The 21217-nt window shown below is 37.0% G+C and overlaps 3 protein-coding genes across 3 annotated transcripts; all 3 read right to left on the bottom strand.

Annotated features, from left to right (window-relative positions):
• Window positions 1-732: 732 nt before the first annotated feature.
• Window positions 733-1846, bottom strand: LOC145050966 (uncharacterized). Its single transcript, XM_078999132.1, has 2 exons — window positions 1517-1846; window positions 733-1143 (listed from the first exon to the last, which is right to left on the bottom strand). The coding sequence occupies exons 1-2, from the start codon at window positions 1844-1846 to the stop codon at window positions 733-735; spliced, it is 741 nt and encodes a 246-aa protein (XP_078855258.1).
• Window positions 1847-3771: 1925 nt separating this feature from the next.
• On the bottom strand, window positions 3772-5136 carry LOC145050965 (uncharacterized). Its single transcript, XM_078999131.1, has one exon. The coding sequence runs from the start codon at window positions 5134-5136 to the stop codon at window positions 3772-3774; it is 1365 nt and encodes a 454-aa protein (XP_078855257.1).
• Window positions 5137-14393: 9257 nt separating this feature from the next.
• LOC145051976 (WUSCHEL-related homeobox 1-like) lies at window positions 14394-15919 on the bottom strand. Its single transcript, XM_078999800.1, has 2 exons — window positions 15531-15919; window positions 14394-14929 (listed from the first exon to the last, which is right to left on the bottom strand). Exons 1-2 carry the CDS (start codon window positions 15843-15845, stop codon window positions 14684-14686), a joined length of 561 nt encoding a protein of 186 aa, XP_078855926.1. The 5' UTR covers window positions 15846-15919; the 3' UTR covers window positions 14394-14683.
• Window positions 15920-21217: the final 5298 nt, after the last annotated feature.

The raw sequence follows: 21217 nt of genomic DNA, 5'->3' as shown, positions 1-21217 counted from the left end.
TTTTTTGCATGGACACGACCCGTGTCAATTGTAGGCCAAAATTAGACACGAACCGTGTTGGTCTCTGGAAGAATTTGGGACTTTTTTGCATGGACACGGCTCGTGTTCCATTAAGGCTAAGAGGAACACGACCCGTGTTGGTCCCTGGATGCTAATCCCCACTTTTTGAATTTGAAAATTTCCCTCTCTTGGGAATGAAATACTTTTCCACCCCAAGGCCCGTTCTTTTGGTTTGAAAACAATAACAAAACACATTTGGAACATTAAAAACCATAAGAATGCAAAGAACAAAATGTTTTAACGAAAAATGACGAAAATACCCCCGGGTTGCCTCCCGGTTAGCTGCCCTTGTTTTAGGTCGTTGGCTCGACTTTGTCCCCCAGGTGTGCTTCATTCTTGGTATGTGGGGTTCTCCAACTCATCTACCTCTTCATTCTATACCTCAAATCCTTCATAAAACGGCTTCAACCTGTGACCATTAACTTTGAATGTTTTACCTGTTTGCTTGCTCGTGATTTCCACTGCACCATGGTCAAACACCCTTGTGACCACGAAAGGACCGACCCATCTTGATCTTAACTTTCCTGAAATTAGCTTGAATCTTGAGTGGTAAAGCAACACCTTTTGTCCTTGTATAAAAGTCTTTCGGGTGATTGCCCTGTCATGATATGCTTTTGTTTTCTCCTTATAGATCATGTTACTTTCGTATGCATCATTCCGAATCTCCTCTAGCTATTGGATATCAAGTTTCCTTTTATTTCCCACCTCATCTTCACTCAAGTTGAATTTATTTACCGCCCAAAAAGCTTTATGCTCAAGCTCAACTGGAAGATGACATGCTTTACCAAACACAAGCCTATATGGGGACATACCAATGGGAGTTTTAAAAGCAGTACGGTATGCCCATAAGGCATCATCTAGCCTCAAGATCCAATCTTTGCGGTTTGGGTTGACCGTTTTCTCCAAGATACTTTTGATTTTCCTGTTTGAGACTTCTGCTTGTCCATTGGTTTGGGGATGATAAGCTGTTGTGACTTTGTGTGTCACTCCATATCTCTTCAAAACAGCTTCTAGCATCCGATTGCAGAAATGAGTCCCGCGGTCACTTATGAGCGCCTTTGGTGTGCCAAACCGTGAGAAAATCTGTACCTTAAGGAAATCGACCACAACTTTGGAATCATTAGTACGGGTGGCCTTAGCCTCCACCCATTTGGACACATAGTCCACTGCTAACAAAATATAAGAACAACCAAAAGAGGGCGGAAATGGTCCCATAAAAGTCAATGCCCCATACATCAAAAATCTCACATACTAGAATAGGGGTAAGGGGCATTTGATTTCTAGAGCTTAAGGATCCGGATTTTTGGCACTTTTCACAATGTGCACAAAGTACATAGGAATCATGGAAAATAGAAGGCCAAAAGAATCCACTATCTAAAACTTTCCTAGCTGTCCTTTGGGGTCCAAAGTGACCACCACAAGCATAAGAATGGCAAAAATTAAGGATAGATTGTACCTCTTTTTGCTCAACACACCTGCGAATTACTTGGTCCGCACAGTACTTCCAAAGATAAAGCTCATCCCATATGTATCGTTTGGCTTCCTTCTTGATTTTGTCTCTTTGCCAACGGGTTGAATCTGGGGGAAATTGACTTGTGACCAAATAATTGACGATATCTACATACCATGGTGCTTCTTTGGCTGCAAATAGATGCTCATCTGGAAATGTGTCACAGATTGGTATACCATCTTCGGGCGATACGATGCGACTTAGATGATCCGCAACCAAATTTTCCTTTCCACTCTTGTCTTTGATCTCAATATCGAACTCTTGCAAAAGCAGCATTCACCGTATTAACCTCGGCTTTGAGTCTTTCTTTGTAAGCAAGTGCTTTATGGCTGCATGGTCCGAGTATATGATCACTTTAGTTCCAAGGAGGTATTGTCGAAACTTCTCTAAAGCAAAGACAATAGCAAGCAACTCTTTCTCTGTTGTGGTGTAGTTTCCTTGTGCCCTATCAAGGGTCTTTGATGCATAGTAGATGACATGGTGTGCTCGGTCAACCTTTTGTCCCAAAACTGCCCCAACCACGGTATTGCTAGCATCGCACATGATTTCAAATGGGAGATCCCAATTTGGCGGTTGAATAATGGGGGCGGATGTCAAAAAATCTTTCAAAAGGTCAAATGCCTTTTTGCATTCATCACCAAACTCAAAATCAGCCTCCTTTTGTAGAAGTTGACACATCGGCACCGTGATCTTGGAAAAATCCTTTATAAACCGCCGATAAAAACCTGCATGGCCAAGAAAACAACGTACTTCCCGAACATTTGTCGTGTATGGTAAGCTCTTAATAATATCTGTTTTGGCCTTGTCGACTTCTAAACCTTTTTGGGATACCACATGTCCAAGTATCAGGCCCTTGTCAATCATAAAATGGCATTTTTCATAATTAAGGACTAAGTTCGTGTCAATGCACCTTTGTAAGATTTTTGTGAGATTTTGCAAACATTCATTAAAAGAGTTTCCATAAACAGTAAAATCGTCCATGAAAACCTCTATGATATTTTCGACATATTCTGAAAATATGCTCACCATACATCTCTGGAAGGTCGCGGGTGCATTGCACAAGCCGAAGGGCATGCGTCTATACGCAAAGGTGCCGAAGGGACATGTGAATGTGGTTTTCTCTTGGTCTTCCGGGGCAACCAGAATTTGATGAAAACCAGAGAAACCATCAAGGCAGCAGTAGTGGGATTTCCCGGCCAATCGTTCTAACATCTGATCAATGAATGGCAAAGGGAAGTGGTCTTTGCGGGTGGAAGCATTCAACTTCCTATAATCGATACAAACTCTCCATCTGTTTTGCACACAAGTGGGTACCAATTCCCCTTCGGAGTTTTTAACAACGATAACTCCAGCTTTTTTCGGGACTACTTGCACAGGACTCACCCACTTACTATCAGAAATGGGATAGATTACACCTGCATCCAAGAGCTTCATGATCTCCTTTTTAACCACCTCCATCATAGGTGGATTCAACCTCCTCTATGCTTCACGGGTTGGCTTGAAATCCTCTTCCATCAGTATTTTGTGCATGCATAATGATGGGCTCAACCCTTTTATATCTGCAATAATCCAACCAATAGCCTCCTTGTATTTCTTCAAAATGCCAACTAACTCTTTTTCTTCTTCTCGTGCTAGCTTGGTCGAAATTATCACCGGTAGTGTCTCTTCCTCTCCATGATAGGCATACTTGAGATGGTCGGGAAGAGCCTTCAACTCAAGAGTCGGCGGTTGTACTATGGATGGGAGAAGTTTTGGATTAGAACTTTCTAGCTTCATGTGGGGTGGTTCAACTCTCATGGGCTGTGCTTTCTCCAAGGAATCAATTACTTCAATCAATTCGTCTTCCAATGTGTACTTGTCAGCCAACTCCTTAATCCCTGTCTCATCAAAGTGTTTGCTCAAGATGGTGGTTAGCACATCTTGGCTTGACATCTCAAAGCAATCATTAGTACATGAATCAATAACATCTATGAAGTTTAAAGAATGAATATCGCTAGGATAACGCATGGCTTCAAAGATATTAAAGTTAATTACCTCACCATCGAACTCCATTGACTAAGTACCATTGGCTACATCTATTTTTGTTTTTGCGGTACTCATAAAGGAACTCCCCAAAAGGATGGAGCTCGATTGTGGGGTGTTTTCATCACCCATGTCTAAAACATAAAAGTCAGCGGGAAAAACGAGCTCATTAACTTGCACTAACACGTCCTCCAATACACCTTTCGGATGTACCAAAGACCGATCAGCAAGTTGAATGATAACTCCGGTTTTTGATAAAGGTCCAATTCCCATTGTCTTATAACTTGAATAGGGTAAAACATTAATTGATGCTCCAAGATCAAGCATGGCACATGGTACAAAAAGGTTACCCATTTTGCAAGGAACCGTGAAAACACCCGGGTCCTTGCATTTTTTGGTAGCCGCTTTTGTAACACGGCTGAGACATTTTTGCCAACCTTCACAGTTTGATTTCCTTTAAGCTTTTTCTTAGATGTGCAAAGTTCCTTAAGGAACTTAGCATATCTAGGAATCTGTGTAATGGCATCTAAAAGAGGGATATTGATTTCAACCTTTTGAAACATGGCCATGATTTCATCATTTTCCCTTTCTCTTTTGGTGCTTGCCAGCCTTGAAGGAAATGGAGCTGGTGTGACTTTCACTTCGGATTCTATTAGCTTCTTGGACTTTGGAGTACTCTTCTTTTCCTCTTCTTTGACAGCTTCTTCCACCTCAATCTCTTTCTCTTCTTCTTCTTCTTCATCCGACATCCTTGGACTTTCATAGCTTTTCCCACCTCTTAGTGTACTTGCATACGCATTGTGTTTTGGGTTCTTCTTCGTTTGAGAGGGTAGCTTGCCTTGAGACTCCATCTTACTCACGGATTGAGCAAGTTGTGATACTTTTTGCTCCAGGCTTTTTATGCTTGCTTTGGTTTCTTGTTGAAAGCTTTGAGTACTTGTGGCAAGGCTTTTTACTATGTCTTCTAAGAGAATACTTGAAGAACTTGCTTGTGTAGGGGGTTGTTGTGGATGCCTTGGTTGGAAATTTTGAGGTTGGAATGGTGGTCGTGGTTGATTTTGAGGAAATGGTGGTCTTGGTTGATATTGATGCGATTGATTTTGCTGATAATTCCCTTGTTGATTGCCTCCCCACCCTTGATTAGTGTTCCATCGTTGATCACCTCTTGGTTGCTCATAACCTCTCTGATTTGCCCCTGAATAGCCTCCCATGACTTTCTCTTCTTCATAATCTTCCTCTTGAAGTTGTGGGCACATATCGGTTGGATGCCCCACTTGGGTGCAAATACCGCATGGGCGGGGTGTGGGCTGCACACCTTTGTATTTGGCCAACATCATGACTACTTTCGTGAGCTCGGACAATTGAGCTTCAATCTGAGGAGTTTGTACTTCTTTTACACCCCGGGGTGCATCCGTATACCATTCTTCGTCATGGGTTGAATGTTTGGAATCTTCGGCCATGTTCTTAATTAGATTCCGGATCTCAGTTGGGGTCTTATCGGGCAAAGATCCACCACTAGAAGCATTGAGAAGCCTTCTTTCCATGGGGGTCATACCTTCAATAAAATATTGTAGGAGTTGATACTCGGTGATCCCGTGCTTTGGACAACGAGCACAAAGTTTCTTGAATCTTTCCCAATATGTGTGGAAAGCTTATCTTTTGTGTTGCTTGATTCCGATAATTTCCCATCGTAGGGTTGAAGCTTTCATTTCGGGAAAATACTTGTCCAAAAACAACCTCGCAAGGTCCACCCAAGTAGTCACCGCCCCTGGTGGAAGGTCATAGAGCCAGTCTTTGGCGGCGTCTTGCACTGCAAAGGGGAATGCCCTAAGCTTAATCTAATCCTCCATGACATTGTGTGGTTTCATACCCACACATACTACATGGAACTCGGTGAGGAACTTGTGAGGATCTTCGTTCTCCAATCCTCTAAAAGTTGGTAGTAAGTGGATAAGCCCGGATTTTAGTTCCAAGTTGGTGGCGGCTGGGTATGTGATGCAAAGAGGTTGTTGAGTCACCTCTTGTCTTGACCATTGACGGAGAGTTTGTTCGGGTGGTGGGTTTGGAGGACCTTGATTCCCTCCAGGGTTATGTGTCATGGCTTGAGAATTGGTTGTGGTTTTTGTAGGTGAACTGTTTAGGATATTATGAATAGGTGAAGAGGGTGGAGTGGTATTTATGGGTGAGGCTGTTTGTGGTGAGAGTAATGGGCTGTCTGTTTCTGATGCGGATACACTTGAGAGGGGTATGTCCTCCCAAATGTTGATGACCGGGGGATTGGATGATGAAGAAGTACCGGAAACCGGTTGCCTCTTACGAAGCTTGGCTTGCTTCCTTAACTTCTTTGCAGTCTTCTCTATCTCCGAATCAATTGGCAATGGTGTACCTGTACGAAAAGATCTAGGCATAAACAATTAGTAACACCGTGTCCCCGACAACGACACCAATTTTTTAGGGGTGTCAAACCCATCAAATAAAGGGGTACGATATACTCCTAAGTAACACTACTCTATTGCACTAGAAAGTAGTACAAGGCAAGTAGGGTCGATCCACAGAGACACGGGACAATCAGTCTATACCCTTTTTGCGTAAGGTACTTGTTCACAAAAGATGAAAGAAAAAGGGGAATTTGATTGCAATGATTAGACAAATAAAGTAAAATCACAAGTAATTGGTTGAATGAGTAAATTAAATTCTGATATTATAAAGACTCCAACTTCATGTATGACACTTCAACAATGTGAATCCAAGATGACAAGACCTTTGTTTCATTCTATCTAAGTTGGTACTTGAAAATGTTAACAAGCTCTAACACTTTCCATTCACCACAATAATTAACCAAAACAAGCTCTTTGATTAATCCTAACCTTACTAACCTAATCTAAACAAGCTCTTAGAATTAGATTGAAAGATTGCATGAAGCTTTATGTGAATGTTCCCAACAACACCCAATACTCCTCATAAGCTTGGGAGTGTAAAAGTGTATGAATAAGATTTACACTAAATTCATTCAGTAGATGTCAATTTAATGCTTGTTACTTGTTCAATTTCACAAAACAATTACGGATTTTGTAAAAGAGATAACTGGAATGACCTAACCCTAATTCAAATGGCCAATAAGAATCACAATTAGAATCAAACATTCGATTGAAGCAAAATCAAATTCATTAGATAGAAAGTAAGAACAAACATCATGTCATATGATTAGATTCACAACTAGAAAGTCAAAACATGAGTTGGAGAAATTAGAGTTCTAGCCACACATGACTAGAAAAAAACCAGAAATCTAGAAGATGAATTCAAGAATTAAAATGCTTACAAATACGAAATCAAAATGTTTCCAAATGCTTAACGGACAATCCTTGCTAAAAACTTCAACTCCTTCTCCTCAAAAATGCTTTTTTTTTTCTGCTCTCCTCCCTCCCAAAATGACCTCATTCCCGAAGTAAGAAAAGAGGAAAAACTGCCAAAAAGACAATTTTTAAGTCGAACACGCCCCGTGTCGATATAGAGCAAATAAACACGGGCCGTGTTGAGTGCAAGTACGATGCCCAAAAATGCCCAGATTGCCCAACACGCCCCGTGTCCATATAGGCTAAATGAACACGGGTCGTGTTCATCGAAGTCAGACGATAAATGTTTGATAGCCAAACACGCCCCATGTTGGATTCTAGGGCAAACCCAACACGCCCCGTGTTGCCCTCTGGATGCTTGTCCAAACTTGATTTTTCTAATTTTTCCGATTCTCGTCCAATCGTCCCGCAATCTTCATCAACGCTCCCTAGCACCTCCAAAAGCGCGCTCCAACCCCCGGTTCACCTGAAATTGACATGAAAGAGTGCAAATAAGGTTGTTCAAGAAATTAACCTAGATATGCTAAAATGTAATAAAAACAACGAAATTATTTTAAGGATATAAATAGAAAAAGGGCTAAAAGTTGTGCAAAAAGGGTGCACAAAATGCACCCAACAGTGACGAACAGTATGATTCAGAATGGTATATCGACAACGGCTATTCTCGTCACATTACTGGGAGAGGAGAAGAATTATGAGAGTATAGATCTTTGAAGGATGGCAATAGAGTAAAATTTGGAAACAACGCCACTGGAGAAATCAAAGGCTATGGAATGATTACGAATGGCGAATTCTTTATGCGGAAGGTAGAATATGTGGAAGGCCTACAACACAATCTGATAAGTGTTTTGCAACTGGTTGTAGGTACTAGTTTGAAGGTATCGTTTGATGACGAAGGTTCGAAGATTATTGAAAAGAAATATAAGGAAATGCTTCTAAAATCCAAAAGGAAGGGAGAAATATATCCTTTGAATTTGAATCCAATCAAAGGAAAGCCTTCTATTTGCCTACTTACGAAAGCATCTTCGGATGATAGTTGGCTATGGCACCGAAGGCTCTCCCATCTGAACTTCAAGGATATAAACAAGCTCGTATTGGGTGATCTTTTTCTTGGACTACCCCTTCTAAAATTCGAGAAGGAACATTTATGTACTGCTTGTGAACTCGGAAAGAAAAGTAGGAAAAGTTACTCAACCATCATCAATACCAAAATTATTGAACCACTGGAACTATTGCACATTGATCTTTGTACTTCGTCTGCCATCGAAAGTATTGGTGGTAATAAATATATTTTGGTTGTTGTTGATAATTTTTTATAGATTTACCTGGGTGTTCTTTCTTAGACAGAAATCAGATGCAACTCCGAAGCTAATTGATTTCATCAAGCAAGTTGAGCTTCAATTACAAAAGCCCGTTTGGAAAATTCGCAGCGACAATGGTTCTGAATTCAAAAACCACGTATTTGAAGAATTCGTAACTGTCAAAGGATAACTCATAGCTTCTCTTCTCCTTACACTCCATAGCAAAACAGTGTAGTTGAAAGACAAAACCATTCTCTTCGTGAAGCTGTAAGGATGATGTTATCATTTACGAATCTTCCTCTCTACTTCTGGGCTGACGCTATAGCAACCGCTTGTTTCACTCAGAACCGATTCTTTATCAATAAAAAATTTCTTATTATACCTTATGAGATTCTAAACAATAAGAAAGCAAATGGTGGTGGTTACACCATCTTCATCTCAACCTGAGATGCCTGAAACTAGAAGAGTTGAAGCTTACCTCAAAAAGGAAATTGTTCCAGATGCTGATGAAACAACTAATAATCATCGCATTCTAGACACCGGTGATCAATCAGAAATTGATGACTATCAAGGGTTTCTTGATTTAGGATTCATGCCACCAGCTGTTGTTTGTGTTGTTCCCTTGAATGTCATCTACCCTGATTCATACTTCGAGGGGGAGACTCCTCAAGGAACTAATAGTGAGACTGACTTTGATCATCTCAATCCTAAAGGGGATCTCAATCCTCGAAAAAAGAAAGCTTCATCCTTAGGGGAGCCCATAACGCTGAAGTTGGAAGTTCTACTTCTGGTGATCCTTCTTTACCTCCTCCTTCCAAGAAAAGCAAGCTCATTTTTAATCTGAATGAGTTAGCTAAAATATGAATTTTAACTATTGATGAAGTAAGATAGATCATGATAGTGAATAATGCAGCTATTCAACCAAAGAAAGAAGCCAGAAAAAGTGAACGTCTGTCTGCAGAACTTGTTCAAGCTCTTGCTTCCACTGAAAAAAATGTTGATGTTCAAAGCACTAATGATCATGTCAAGAAATTTCAAATTTTCAAAAATAGTGTGGAGAAAAAACATAGGGTTTCAGAGTTGAATGATCGGATTTATAGAAAGAAGTTGGATATGTTCTGACTCGTAAAGAAAAGCCTGATCCCATTATCAAGGTAAGATGCACCAAACCAAGGAACGAGTCTATGAAGCTTCACTTGTTTAGGAAGAAGACGGAATATGAATATACTGAGGTTATATTTGCTCGTAAGCTAGTCCAATTTTGCTATTGTGAGTGGACGCAAATTCAAGAAATTATTAACAAACACAAGGGTATTCATGCTCTGGAGGTGAAATTGGCAATTCAGCGGCTACTCAACAAAGTCAAAAACTTGAACCTTGTGTCGTCAGATGGTACATCTAGACCATCCTCCTTAAGAAGAACATGCACTCCTAAAGAGTCCAAGAATACAAAGTTTCTTCTTCATTATGACACTTGGTACGTCTACAACAAACTGCCAACAAGTGTTGAACCAACACAACAAATGTTCATTACAGAACCAAAACATGTTATCTTCTATCTTGACATTTAAAATCACATGTTCTTTAGACGCACTGATGATCTTCCTGCTGCTCCCACTGAACACTTGTTTCATCTTTGCATGGATGGACTTAGTTATTTTGAATTGGAAAGAGGATATCGTGTGCTGATCTGTCTAGAGCTTAGTAAAATATGGGAAGAGCTTAAATTTGATGAATTTAGATGGGTTAAACCTGAAATCTTAAAAGAAGCTGAAAAGTTCTATAGTGGTTCTTCTAATGAAGCTGAAGAAGAAGATTAGTTTTGACATCATCAAAAAGGGGAGACTGTAAGGTCACACCTTATGATCTGATGAGTCAAACTACATGCTAACTGTCAGCGTTAGCGTATACAGCTCACCATCAGCACCAACGCATAAAGTCTAGCAGCGTCAGCGTGAAGACATTTATTCTATGTAATCTCGTGTATATTAGGAAATAATCTTGATAAGTATTTAATAGATAGCAGATGTGATTACGTTATTATAAGGATCAGTTCTTAGTATAGATAAGATACAATCCCTTTAATTAAGGGATATACTTGTATAGACTAGTATATATTCAACATTAAGGTGAAACCATAATGTATCTCTACGGCTCGGTGTCGTTGATCGTGTTTGTGACCGTCCTTATGACAAACCCGTTTTCTTGGTGAAAACAAACTCTTTCTTGGTCAAAGACAATTTAGAGAATATATTGTGTTCTTTACTTTATGTTCTTTACCTTTTTAGATTAGTTTTCTTTTGTTGTTTATATTTGAAGTGTATTCGATCAAAACAAACCTTTAATAAAACATAACACTAAATATTCTAATATCTACTCTTTGACATTAATACTAAAATTAAAGATTAATATCGAAAATACATTGCACAACCTATAAACATGTATTAATTAACTATATAGAAAGTGTGATGTACGTACTATACATACCTTCATCACACCCATGAGGCCCTCTTGATATGCAAATCATCCCAAGCAAATAAATTGTCTCGAGATGATCCTTATTTCCTTCATCATAAAGCAAACTCATTCCCAAATGAAAATTGCCCTTAAAGAAGCACTCCTCCTATTAACAGATAAAAACAATACCAGTATTAAGACCAATGACACGAAAAATAAGTTAAATCAAATTACATAAAATTACTCAAATTACACATACCACTCCTTGTCTATACATAGGGTAACCGTTTTTATACGATGCGTATTTGTGTATAAATAAATCAACCTTCAGATCTTTGGGACTCATCCCTTCAAACATGTGGAGGGATACTTCTTTGAACACATCAATTTCTTCCCCCGCTGCATACATCTTTATCGAACTTTAGAAATTGAAATATATAGTTAATTAATAATAAATCAAGTGATATTTCAGTGAATATACCTTCATAAGTTAATGTTTATTGATCATTACCAAATTATTGTAGAAATGATGTCTTTTGCAGATTCTGACCCTAACATTACAATAATTCGAGTCAAAATCTCTGCTGGTAGATCATCCAACGAACTACAGAAGGGCTATTTTCTGGCGACCACTACCATCCCGACATCACCGACATATTTTCCATTTCTTTGGCCACAAGTGCATTTCTTTGGCCACAGTGTACTGTATATGCATGTGTTTGTATTTGGTAGGGTATGGTGAATGTGAAAATATGTTTTTGTGTTTGTATTGAATGCATAAGTATGTATATATAGTGAATGTGTATATGGCGAATTTGTAGTTTTTTGTATATTATTTTTTTATTTAGGTTTTTGTGGTCAAATTATATATGTGTATTTGGTAGTGAGTGGATCATAAGTTGTTCATACGTTTTTTTGTATATGATTTTTCCTTGATTTAGGTTTTTGGGTTTTCCTCGTAAGGGTGTCACTGCTAAAACCCTAATTCACCGCTAATACCTCCATGTCGCCGCTAATAAGCGTCGCCGCTAAAGGTCATCGCAGATATACCCCTCTTCCTCCACTACTTTATATATTATGTTTCTTTCACCATAGGTATTGCTAACGACTGATACCGAAGCAAAATCACCGGCGACACAGCCCCTATCACCGTCGACAACAACAGCGCCATCGCCGACGACAAAAGCCTCATCACCTGCGATGGGTGATTCGCAACTTTTAGTGGTGATTCCCGATTTTTTTCTCGATTTATTTTATGTCCACTAATTATCAAAGTAATTAACTAATGATTTGAGTGTTTGATTTTGTGTATTAAGCTTTGTTGCCCTCTAATTTCGGGTTGCCACCACAACACCCCCACAACACCACCACCATTTTGATTTCATTCCACCATAGGTTCTATTCCATTTCATGAAGTATTCTAATCTAGTTCTTCATATTGTATGCATTATTTATGTATGTAATGTGTTTGATGTATGGAAAAAAAATTTGTATAATGAATATGTGTACGGAAAAAGTTTGAAAAAAAGTAGGATGCAATAATGGGAAAAATGAAAAAAAAAAAAGTCAGGTGCTATAATGTGTATTTGTTGGTAGTTGTTGGTTTAGTAATAGAAATGTTGGTAATTGTTAGTTTGATGATAGTTTATATGTTGGTAATTATCAGTTTGGTTATAGTTTGATATATTGATATTTTGTAGTTTGGTAATTGTTAATTTATGAAAGTTCAATGCTATAATGTTTTATATGCAATATGTGGAGTTTGGTATTTATTAGTTTATGAAAGTACAATGCTCTAATTGTATTTTGTAGTTTGGTAATTGTTAGTTATAGTACAATTATATAATGTGTTATATGAAATATATGTAATTTGGTAATTGTTAGTTTTTGAAAGTAAGATGCTATAAAGGTATTTTGTAGGTTGGTAATTGTTAGTTATAATACAATGCTATAACGTGTTATATGCAATATGTGTAATTTGGTAATTTTTAGTTTACTAAAGTACAATGCTATAATTGTATTTTGTAGTTTGGTAATCGTTAATTATTGTACAATGCTATATTTTATACTTTGTATGTGGAATGTATACTTCATTATTTTGTATATATAATGTTATAATGTTGCCACAACAAAATGAAACCGAAGGAAACGAGAAGAACAATGATGACGAGTAGCTAGTTGTAGAATTTCTATATGTTTTGTTTGTGTAAGTATTTTAGACTAGCATTTTCGATATTTTGTATTATGTTAAATTGGATGAGTATTTTAAACGAATGCTAGATTAATATTTTGGAATGGAAGCATGTAGGATTAGATTAATTAATATCATAACATTTTTTATATTTTTATTCAGTTTTTTCAATTTTAATGTGAAATAATAAAAAAAATACCAATACCGGCGACACCTTTAGTGGCGACAATTGGTTATTAGCGGCAATGCCCGCTTATTAACGGCGACATTTTGATTATTAGCGACAAAACATCAGCGGCGGGCTTTTAATGATGACGCGTCGCCGCTAATAGTATTAGCGGTAACAAACGCTACTTTTAGCGGTGACGCATGATGCCGGTAATACTCTAATTTCTTGTACTGGAAACTCTTTCACCTCAAAGCGTTGGTGATTCACTTAATGCTATTGAGAGCGAAGACAAGTTCCATTTCAGTTTATAAATGTAATTTTTAATTTGTATAATCGAGATTTTGGAAATAAGAACCTTATTCATTTGATTATTAATAGTATAATAAGGAATCTTGAAGCTACCAATTTCCATGTTATTTATGTATGCATAATTGCATATGCATGAGTGAATACATTATTGTATAATCAAATGTAAAGGAATCCCTTTTTATTTTAAAATGTAATCAATATTTTTTTGTTTCAAAGTAAAAGTTAATTATTGACTTGAAATAGAAAGAATAAAACAATAAAAGTTCAACCTTAGAACCAAAGAGCATGAATCATTTGGGTGCCTCTTAATTATTCAAAGCTAAATAATGCAAAGATTACCCCGTTATAGATTTATATATATTCGTAGGTGATTGTTATTATTGATGAATTATTGTGGGGTAGATTTTGTTTTTGAATTGACTATATTTGCTGGTGGTCTTTTAAGAAAACTAAATTAACGAAATTTTTTAAAGACATGTCTTTATTCTAAAACAAATTATAAATTATTGATGACCATCTGAAACTTTGCTACCAATCATAGGGGTTATATATCTGCTGAGTGTGTAAGTCGCTTAGGCCGGAGGGAGTGGCTCGCTAGCCATGCTCGCCTCCAGCTCGCTAATAATGCTAAATTCATTCCCTACAAAGGTGTCAAAGTCCTCGCCAAAATAAAGTCGCCAGCCTCCTAGCGTGAGGAAAGAGAAAGAGATTAGGAGATAAAGGCCCATGATTGATTAATTTTTTTCTTTTATTTTTTTCAAAATATAAATAACACATGATTAAATGCTACCACTTCCTATCTTTTTGCTACCACTCTCTTCATCCTATATGGCTCAAAAAAAATCTTATGTGATCTTAAAAAATCTTATATGACAACATGCTAAAGATGTTACCACTTCCTTTCGCCTTAGTGTGTCTAGCAATTCAAATACACAAGAAATACAAAAAAAACAATAACCAAACAAAGAAGCTTTGACAATCCCAGTCCATACTCCAAGATTGTGAAATCGACACTTCAATTTTCATCTAAAAAAACATACCAAATACAAGCATATTAGGCAATTCAGATCTTTCATCTTTCTTTATATATAATATATTATCAGTACTGCCCTGCCATGCAAAAGTGTAGTGATATAACAATATAACATAAACCCACCACTTATTTTTATACCATAGCTCTGAATCTAACCATAGGCTACCCTAACTGCTTTTCATCTTTCACTTCTATATCAAAACCAGCAACAGGATCGGTTTTAGCTTGTGAGTTCTTGTCTTTAACTTGCAACAAAGATAACAGAAGTCAACATTGGACTAGGGATTGGTGGTGCTGGACCGATCGTCTCCTCTGAGATCGGCGGTGGTGTTGGTGACCGGAAAGAGCTGTAAGGTTTTGGGCGGTACTCTTGTGCAATATGGAGTTGTACCATGATTCATCATCATCATCATAGTCATAAGTGGGTAATTACACATGAGGTTGCAGGTTTGATCAGATTGGAAATCCTCCTTCGCATTGTTTACAATCGTTCTACAGATTGATGCATCTTCAACTCCACCAACCTGTACCCATATTACAAATATAATACTATTAGCAAGGGACATCTAAATTGAATTAGTATATATGCTTCAAATGATAATGGAAATTAATAGAAAGTTAAAGAATGTATAAAAAAGTTCTATTTTAATTGTAGAAAAATCAATTCCACCAATCCCAGATGACCAAATTAATTGTATTCACCTGTTTTTTGTTAAATAATATGGAGATAAAGTTCTATTATTTCTCGATAATTTCTTTACAGTTGTGTCATTCTTTATGCAGTCATATTCCTTCTGTTTTTATAAACACAAAATTTAGTTGGAGTTTGGGTGTGTGTATAAACATTCACACAATTTTAAAAATTTGATGCGCATCCTCTCGTATTTCCACATTTTTTAAAAGATAATCCTGTTTTTTAAAAGATAATGAAATTAATCGTGTTTCCACAATTTAAAAAAAAGTACCTAAACATTCACACGCATTTTTTAAAAGGTAATCCGGTTTAATAAACAATGTAAATTGGTGACCATGTTCTACGAATGCATGACTAGATACTAATTTAAAAGACAACTTAAATTTCATTAATGTAAAGTAATTTAATATAAAAGGAGTTTAAAAAGTTACCTGATAAAGAGGAAGAAAGGGTTGATCTTGACGAGGGTAGAAGTGATGTGGCTGGTAGATTTCTATGAGTTTCTTTCGAAGCTTTTGTCGATCACGAGCTTTGTGATTTTGAAACCAATAGAAGACATTTTTGCATTGTATGTTTCCGTAAGTGGATAGTCTTGTTGTGATTTGCTGTATCTGAGTTGCCGATGGAGTTTTCAGGCCACCTCTATACATTCTTTCTAAAAACTTCAGCTGCTCCGGCGTTGGAGACCATCTGCTGCTTCCACCACCGCTGCCGCTTGTTACCCCCTTCACAGGCACCAATGACATTTTTCACTCTTTTACTTATATGGCTCTTTGTATTCTCTTTTTGTTTTTTCTTAAAACGGAAAACACGTGTTCGTTTTAAGGAATATTGTCGATTAAACTGATATTTATAGAGAGTTAATTTAATGCGTGGGAATCATATTTATAGAGAGTTAATTTAATGCGTGGGGATGACTTCATGATCTTCAGAGTTGCTTGCATGTACTTAATTTCTTGTCGGAAATGGAGTTAACCGGGTGCAGCCACGCAATTTGGTTTTTTTTTTTTTTTTTTTTTTTCTTTAGATGTGATATATTTTTATTTGATTAGTTTGAAATTTACATTTAAAACACGAAATATATACAACTTTTTCTTAACGTTAAAATATTGAAATATATATAACCTATGATAATTACCGATGAGTTGGAGATTCTACTACGGAAACATACAACTACATCAAAACTTAATGTTTACATTTGAAATTTCAAGAACAAACTCAAGGCTTATTTAATTGTTTATTTAATATATAATCAATTTTTTTTAAATTACGTAATTGTTTATTTAATATAGAATCATTTTTTTTTGAAATTAAACATACCAAGAATAGAGTATAAGTATTTTATGATGCTCACAACGATAAGAAAATTGTATTTGACGGTTTTTAGTCGATATTTATTACCTAAGTATTTAATTATAATTTTGTCATATAAGTGTATATTTATACTATAATCTTTATTATTTTTTGAAATTTCAAGAACAAACTCAAGGCTTAAATGACAAAAGAACTCTACCACCAAATGAAGAAAGAGATACTTTTGCTAAAGTATTATATTGTTAAACGTATGTGTATACTTGCCTAATTGTGTAGCGATTTTAGTAGATAATAAGTGTAATTTATAAGTATAAAACGAATATATATATATATATATATATATATATATATATATATATATATATATATATATATATATATATATATTGTGTAACATCCGGATTTCTAGGTCTGTATTTTTTATTATTTATTTTGAGTATAGGAGAGGAACTCGACGAGTTAACGCCTAGACTCATCGAGTTGGATCGCGACTGATAACTCGGATTAATGAAGGGACTCGACAGTCGGAAGAGTGGACTCGGCGAGTCCGCGCAGAATGGACTCGTCGAGTCGGAAGAGTGGACTCGGCGAGTCCGCGCAGAATGGACTCGTCGAGTCCGTGTTGAGGTCAGAAACCTTAAATCTTTGGGCCTGTGTCCTATTTAAGAGACCTTATAGCCCTTATTTGCGGCTACTAGTCCAGAGAGAGAGAAACCCTAGAGAGCTTGAGCGAGTTGTGTGTGAGAGAGAAAGAGAGAGAGAGAGAGAGAGAGAGAGAGAGAGCTATTTTGATCCTTTTTGGTGTGGCTTTGCAAAGTAGAAGGTGTTTCCAGCAAGAGAAGGTCAAGGGGGTTGCTATTCTGTGGTTTTCAAGCTTGGGTCTTCATTGTTGAGGTAATAAAATGACCCCTTCTTCTGTTTTGTATGAGATCATTAAATCTAGGGTTTTCTCTACCCTATTTTGGCTGGAATTGATGCATGTGTTGTCCCTTTGAGTGTTAGACTTTGGATCTGGACCTTTAGAGGTCCAGAGAGCATTGTCTATCTTGCTTTATGTTGTTCCATGGAGGAAATGAACCTAGGTTGCCATTTTAGAAGCCATTTCACCAAAAGAAGCCTTGGGTGCGTTGCATGAGTGACAAGATTTGACCTTTACGTGATTATTTGCCATGAGTAGGTCAGATCTATATGTTAGAGAAGCAGATCTGACCTTAGAAGGTCATTTGAGCGTTGCTATGAAGGAAACTCGTCGAGTCCATGAGGGAACCCGACGAGTCGATTCGGGTTGCCCCGCGATTCGTTTCCAGTGGTAACCCGTCGAGTGGAAGGATCACTCAACGAGTCGAGTGAGGCATTACGAGGAGTCAGAGGGCACGCATGGACTCGACAAGTCACATGAGTGCACTCGGCGAGTCTGGTGAAAGTTTGACCGTTGACTTGAGTTGACTTTCGTTGACTTTTAGGGTTTTGGTCATCATTTGGACTTTGGCTCAAGGAGGGTTAAAATGGTCTTTTACCCTTCTGTAGGATTGTAGAAAGAGCAACCTAATCTTTGGGAGTCGTTATTTATTGAGGAAATTGTTTATGTGGTTAGGCGGAGGCTAGACCAGTAGTTCGAGTGCGAGATTATCCGAGTTACTTGAGGTGAGTCTTCTCACTATACTTTACCTAGAGTGGCATCTATGTGCAGATTGGAGGGTCTTATGTGTTATGTGTATGTTTGAGATTACGTGCATTGTGATATATGTATGCTATGTGTTGTATAGACCGGACCGGAGGGTCCAATGATATAGACCGGACAGGAGGGTCCAGCGAGCTATGACCAGACCAGAGGGTCCAACGAGCTATGGGATTGGAGGGTCCCGCTAAGACACATCGACCGGAGGGTCGTACTGTGATATAGCCTTGAGTGGCGTATGTGTTGTATGTGGTATTTTGGGGAACTCATTAAGCATTTATGCTTACCGTGTTATGTGATATGTGTTTCAGGTACCAGCGAGGATCACAGGAAGGCGCCGGCATAAGTCGTACATACTGAGGGGTTTTATGTATTGAGATCTTGGGATTTGTTTTATTCGGATAATATGTGAAACGTTGGATTTTTGGGATTTCTTTATGAATGAAATTATGTGTTTAAAATGAATTTTTTTTTTGAAAATTTACGTTGTTATATATATATATATATATATATATATATATATATATATATATATATATATATATATATATATATATATAGAGAGAGAGAGAGAGAGAGAGATCAAGTTTTTTGGCGGCGTTTTCGGGGAACAAGTTAATTTTAGTTAATATTATCTACCAGTAGTTTTCGATCTTTTTTGTGGGTTAAATTCATAGGAAGTTAAATTTCAATTTTATGTTTACAACGCTATGTGGGACATCACAACATAAGCAACGAACCCGACAAAACAATGGGGGACATCACAACCATGGAAGAATATAATCGACGTATGAGAGATGATAATGGTCCGAGTCTTGTTCCACCTGAAATTCCAGCCGAAACGAACATTGAAATCAAAGGACACGTCCTTAACATGCTCAAGGACATACCATTCTATGGAAAAGAGCACGAGGATTTTTTTTAAGCATATCGATGAAGTTCTAGAAATTCCAAACTATTTCAACACTCCCAACGTAACCAAAGATGTGGTGATGTTATCTTGCAAATCTTCCATGCCTTAACCCAAACGATCGCTTCATTCTTTACAACATATTGCTGAAGGACAAAGAAAAGTATGAACCTGTCATGTCTCATCTTAAGCACATGATACAGTCCTATATTCAGGAGATTGGGGAGATGGATGTTGAAGTTGTTGGTATCCTGCGAAAGAAGCCTTCTGCTGTTCTTAAGGAAACTCCTATGGATTTTGAAAAGTTGAAACCAGGGAAACTTTATAGTGGAAATTGGTTTGTGGTTTATTCTTCTAGGGAACAAACTGGAGCAGATTTTCGTAAAGGATGCTTCTATCTTTCTGATAAGCATCTCTATACCACAACCTTCCTTGAGTTCATTTTGGAGCAAATGAGCAAGTTCAAAGGCAACAAGAAAGATGATATCAAGTGCTTCTCAGATATGGTTCTATGGTACATTGAAGTTTGCCAAGTGATTTATACTATGATTCCCAAGGTGTATGAACTGCATAAACGAATGCAAAACTGAAGGGTTTGGGCCTCAATTGACGCAAATTGGGGAGATTGGGAATAATAGATTGCGTCATTGGGTCGTTTATTTAGTCCATTATGTACACGGTTTAGGCCTGTCCAACCGTATTTATTATTAGGGTTATAGTATTTATAAAGCATTCATGCACCGTAGTTGTTAATGATTTTTATTGATCTTTCTCTGTAACCCTAGCACGCCTCTACAGTAGCAATACTTTATAGAGTTCTTCTGAGGTTGTGTCTTTTAATCATTCAACATCAGTTGATCCATCTTGTGTTCTTGTTTTTATATCTTGCTAATACTTTACTTGTTAGAATCTAATCAATCTAAGAGGATTTTATTCCTAACAGTTTCTGATCACCTCGCATAAATTGGTCGTGTCACGTATTAGCGCATGTCGACCACCCCAATACATATAATCAATACTACCAATTCTAGGGAACCCATGCTTGTTTCCATCTATTGTATACAATTGGTGGATGTTGTTTATTGTAGGCTTGCATAAACACCAACCACGATATAGGATAATCACAACTTTAATAAACGTGTATAAACATTCATTTATTTGTCTCTTTGACATCCTCAAATACTCATTCCAAGAGTCTGGTCTCATGCCAAATGCTAGTTGACGAATTACAATTGTATATTTTTTTAATTGTAGAGAAACCTTTCTTAACACTTTGTGTCGATCTTTTGTTGAAAATAAGGAAATCGATTTTTCACATATTCAACAATGCATAGAAATAATTCTTTCCTCATCCGAAATCAACGTTTGAATTTCTCCGTGTAAACATCATCATAAAAGTAGTCATTCATAAGTTGGTCGTGCCCATCTTCACAATTTCTATGTAATGGAGGAGTTTTAATTTTTGGACACGAAATTTTGACTTAATTTTCTTGTAAATAACCGAGAGTTGTTCGCACAACGTTCCTGGTAAATGTTGATTCCCACAATGCCAACGTATCCGATGAAGTGGATGAAGATAAAGACTTTTTTCGAAATATTTTTGGCGTTTGTTTTGTGATTTGAAATGTGAATTGTTTGAGTGTATTTATAATAGAGAAAATTAAAAAACATGCTATTAAATAAACTCATCGGGTAATAGTAACAAGTGAGAGCAACCAACATATCCAACCAAAACAAGAATGTACAATATCGTAAACCGACCAACCCACCACGGCCCTCGGTCTCGTGTTAAACGCATCACCATGGTGATACATCATCCACCGCATGGTGTGGTGGTGCCCCATATATCATACGGTCTAAAAGGTAAGTTTCTATTTCATCTCTTGAAATATAATAAATATTTTTTTTAAGTTAGCGACAAATTTCTTTAAAAAAAGAAAACAAAATACTCAGATTTATTGCTAACTAGTCATTGATTTTTTTTATAGAATATAACACCCAACAAAATAGTACAAAGTACACCAAAAAACCAATTTTTAAATTTATAAACAATAGGTGTACATTTATATTTACTTTGTAGTATACAAGTGGTTATCATAGGATCATTGAACAATTCATGAACAATTCATTATCTAGAGATCGAGACAAGAATTACAATTCCTATGCAACAAAACAAAAGTATATATATATATATATATATATATATATATATATAT

This window comes from Lactuca serriola, chromosome 5 (genome assembly GCF_051521515.1).
Source record: "Lactuca serriola cultivar US96UC23 chromosome 5, Lser_US96UC23_V15, whole genome shotgun sequence".
Lineage (NCBI taxonomy): Eukaryota > Viridiplantae > Streptophyta > Magnoliopsida > Asterales > Asteraceae > Lactuca > Lactuca serriola.
Note: the sequence above shows the minus strand (reverse complement) of the source record. Positions and strands in the feature narration are given on the sequence as shown.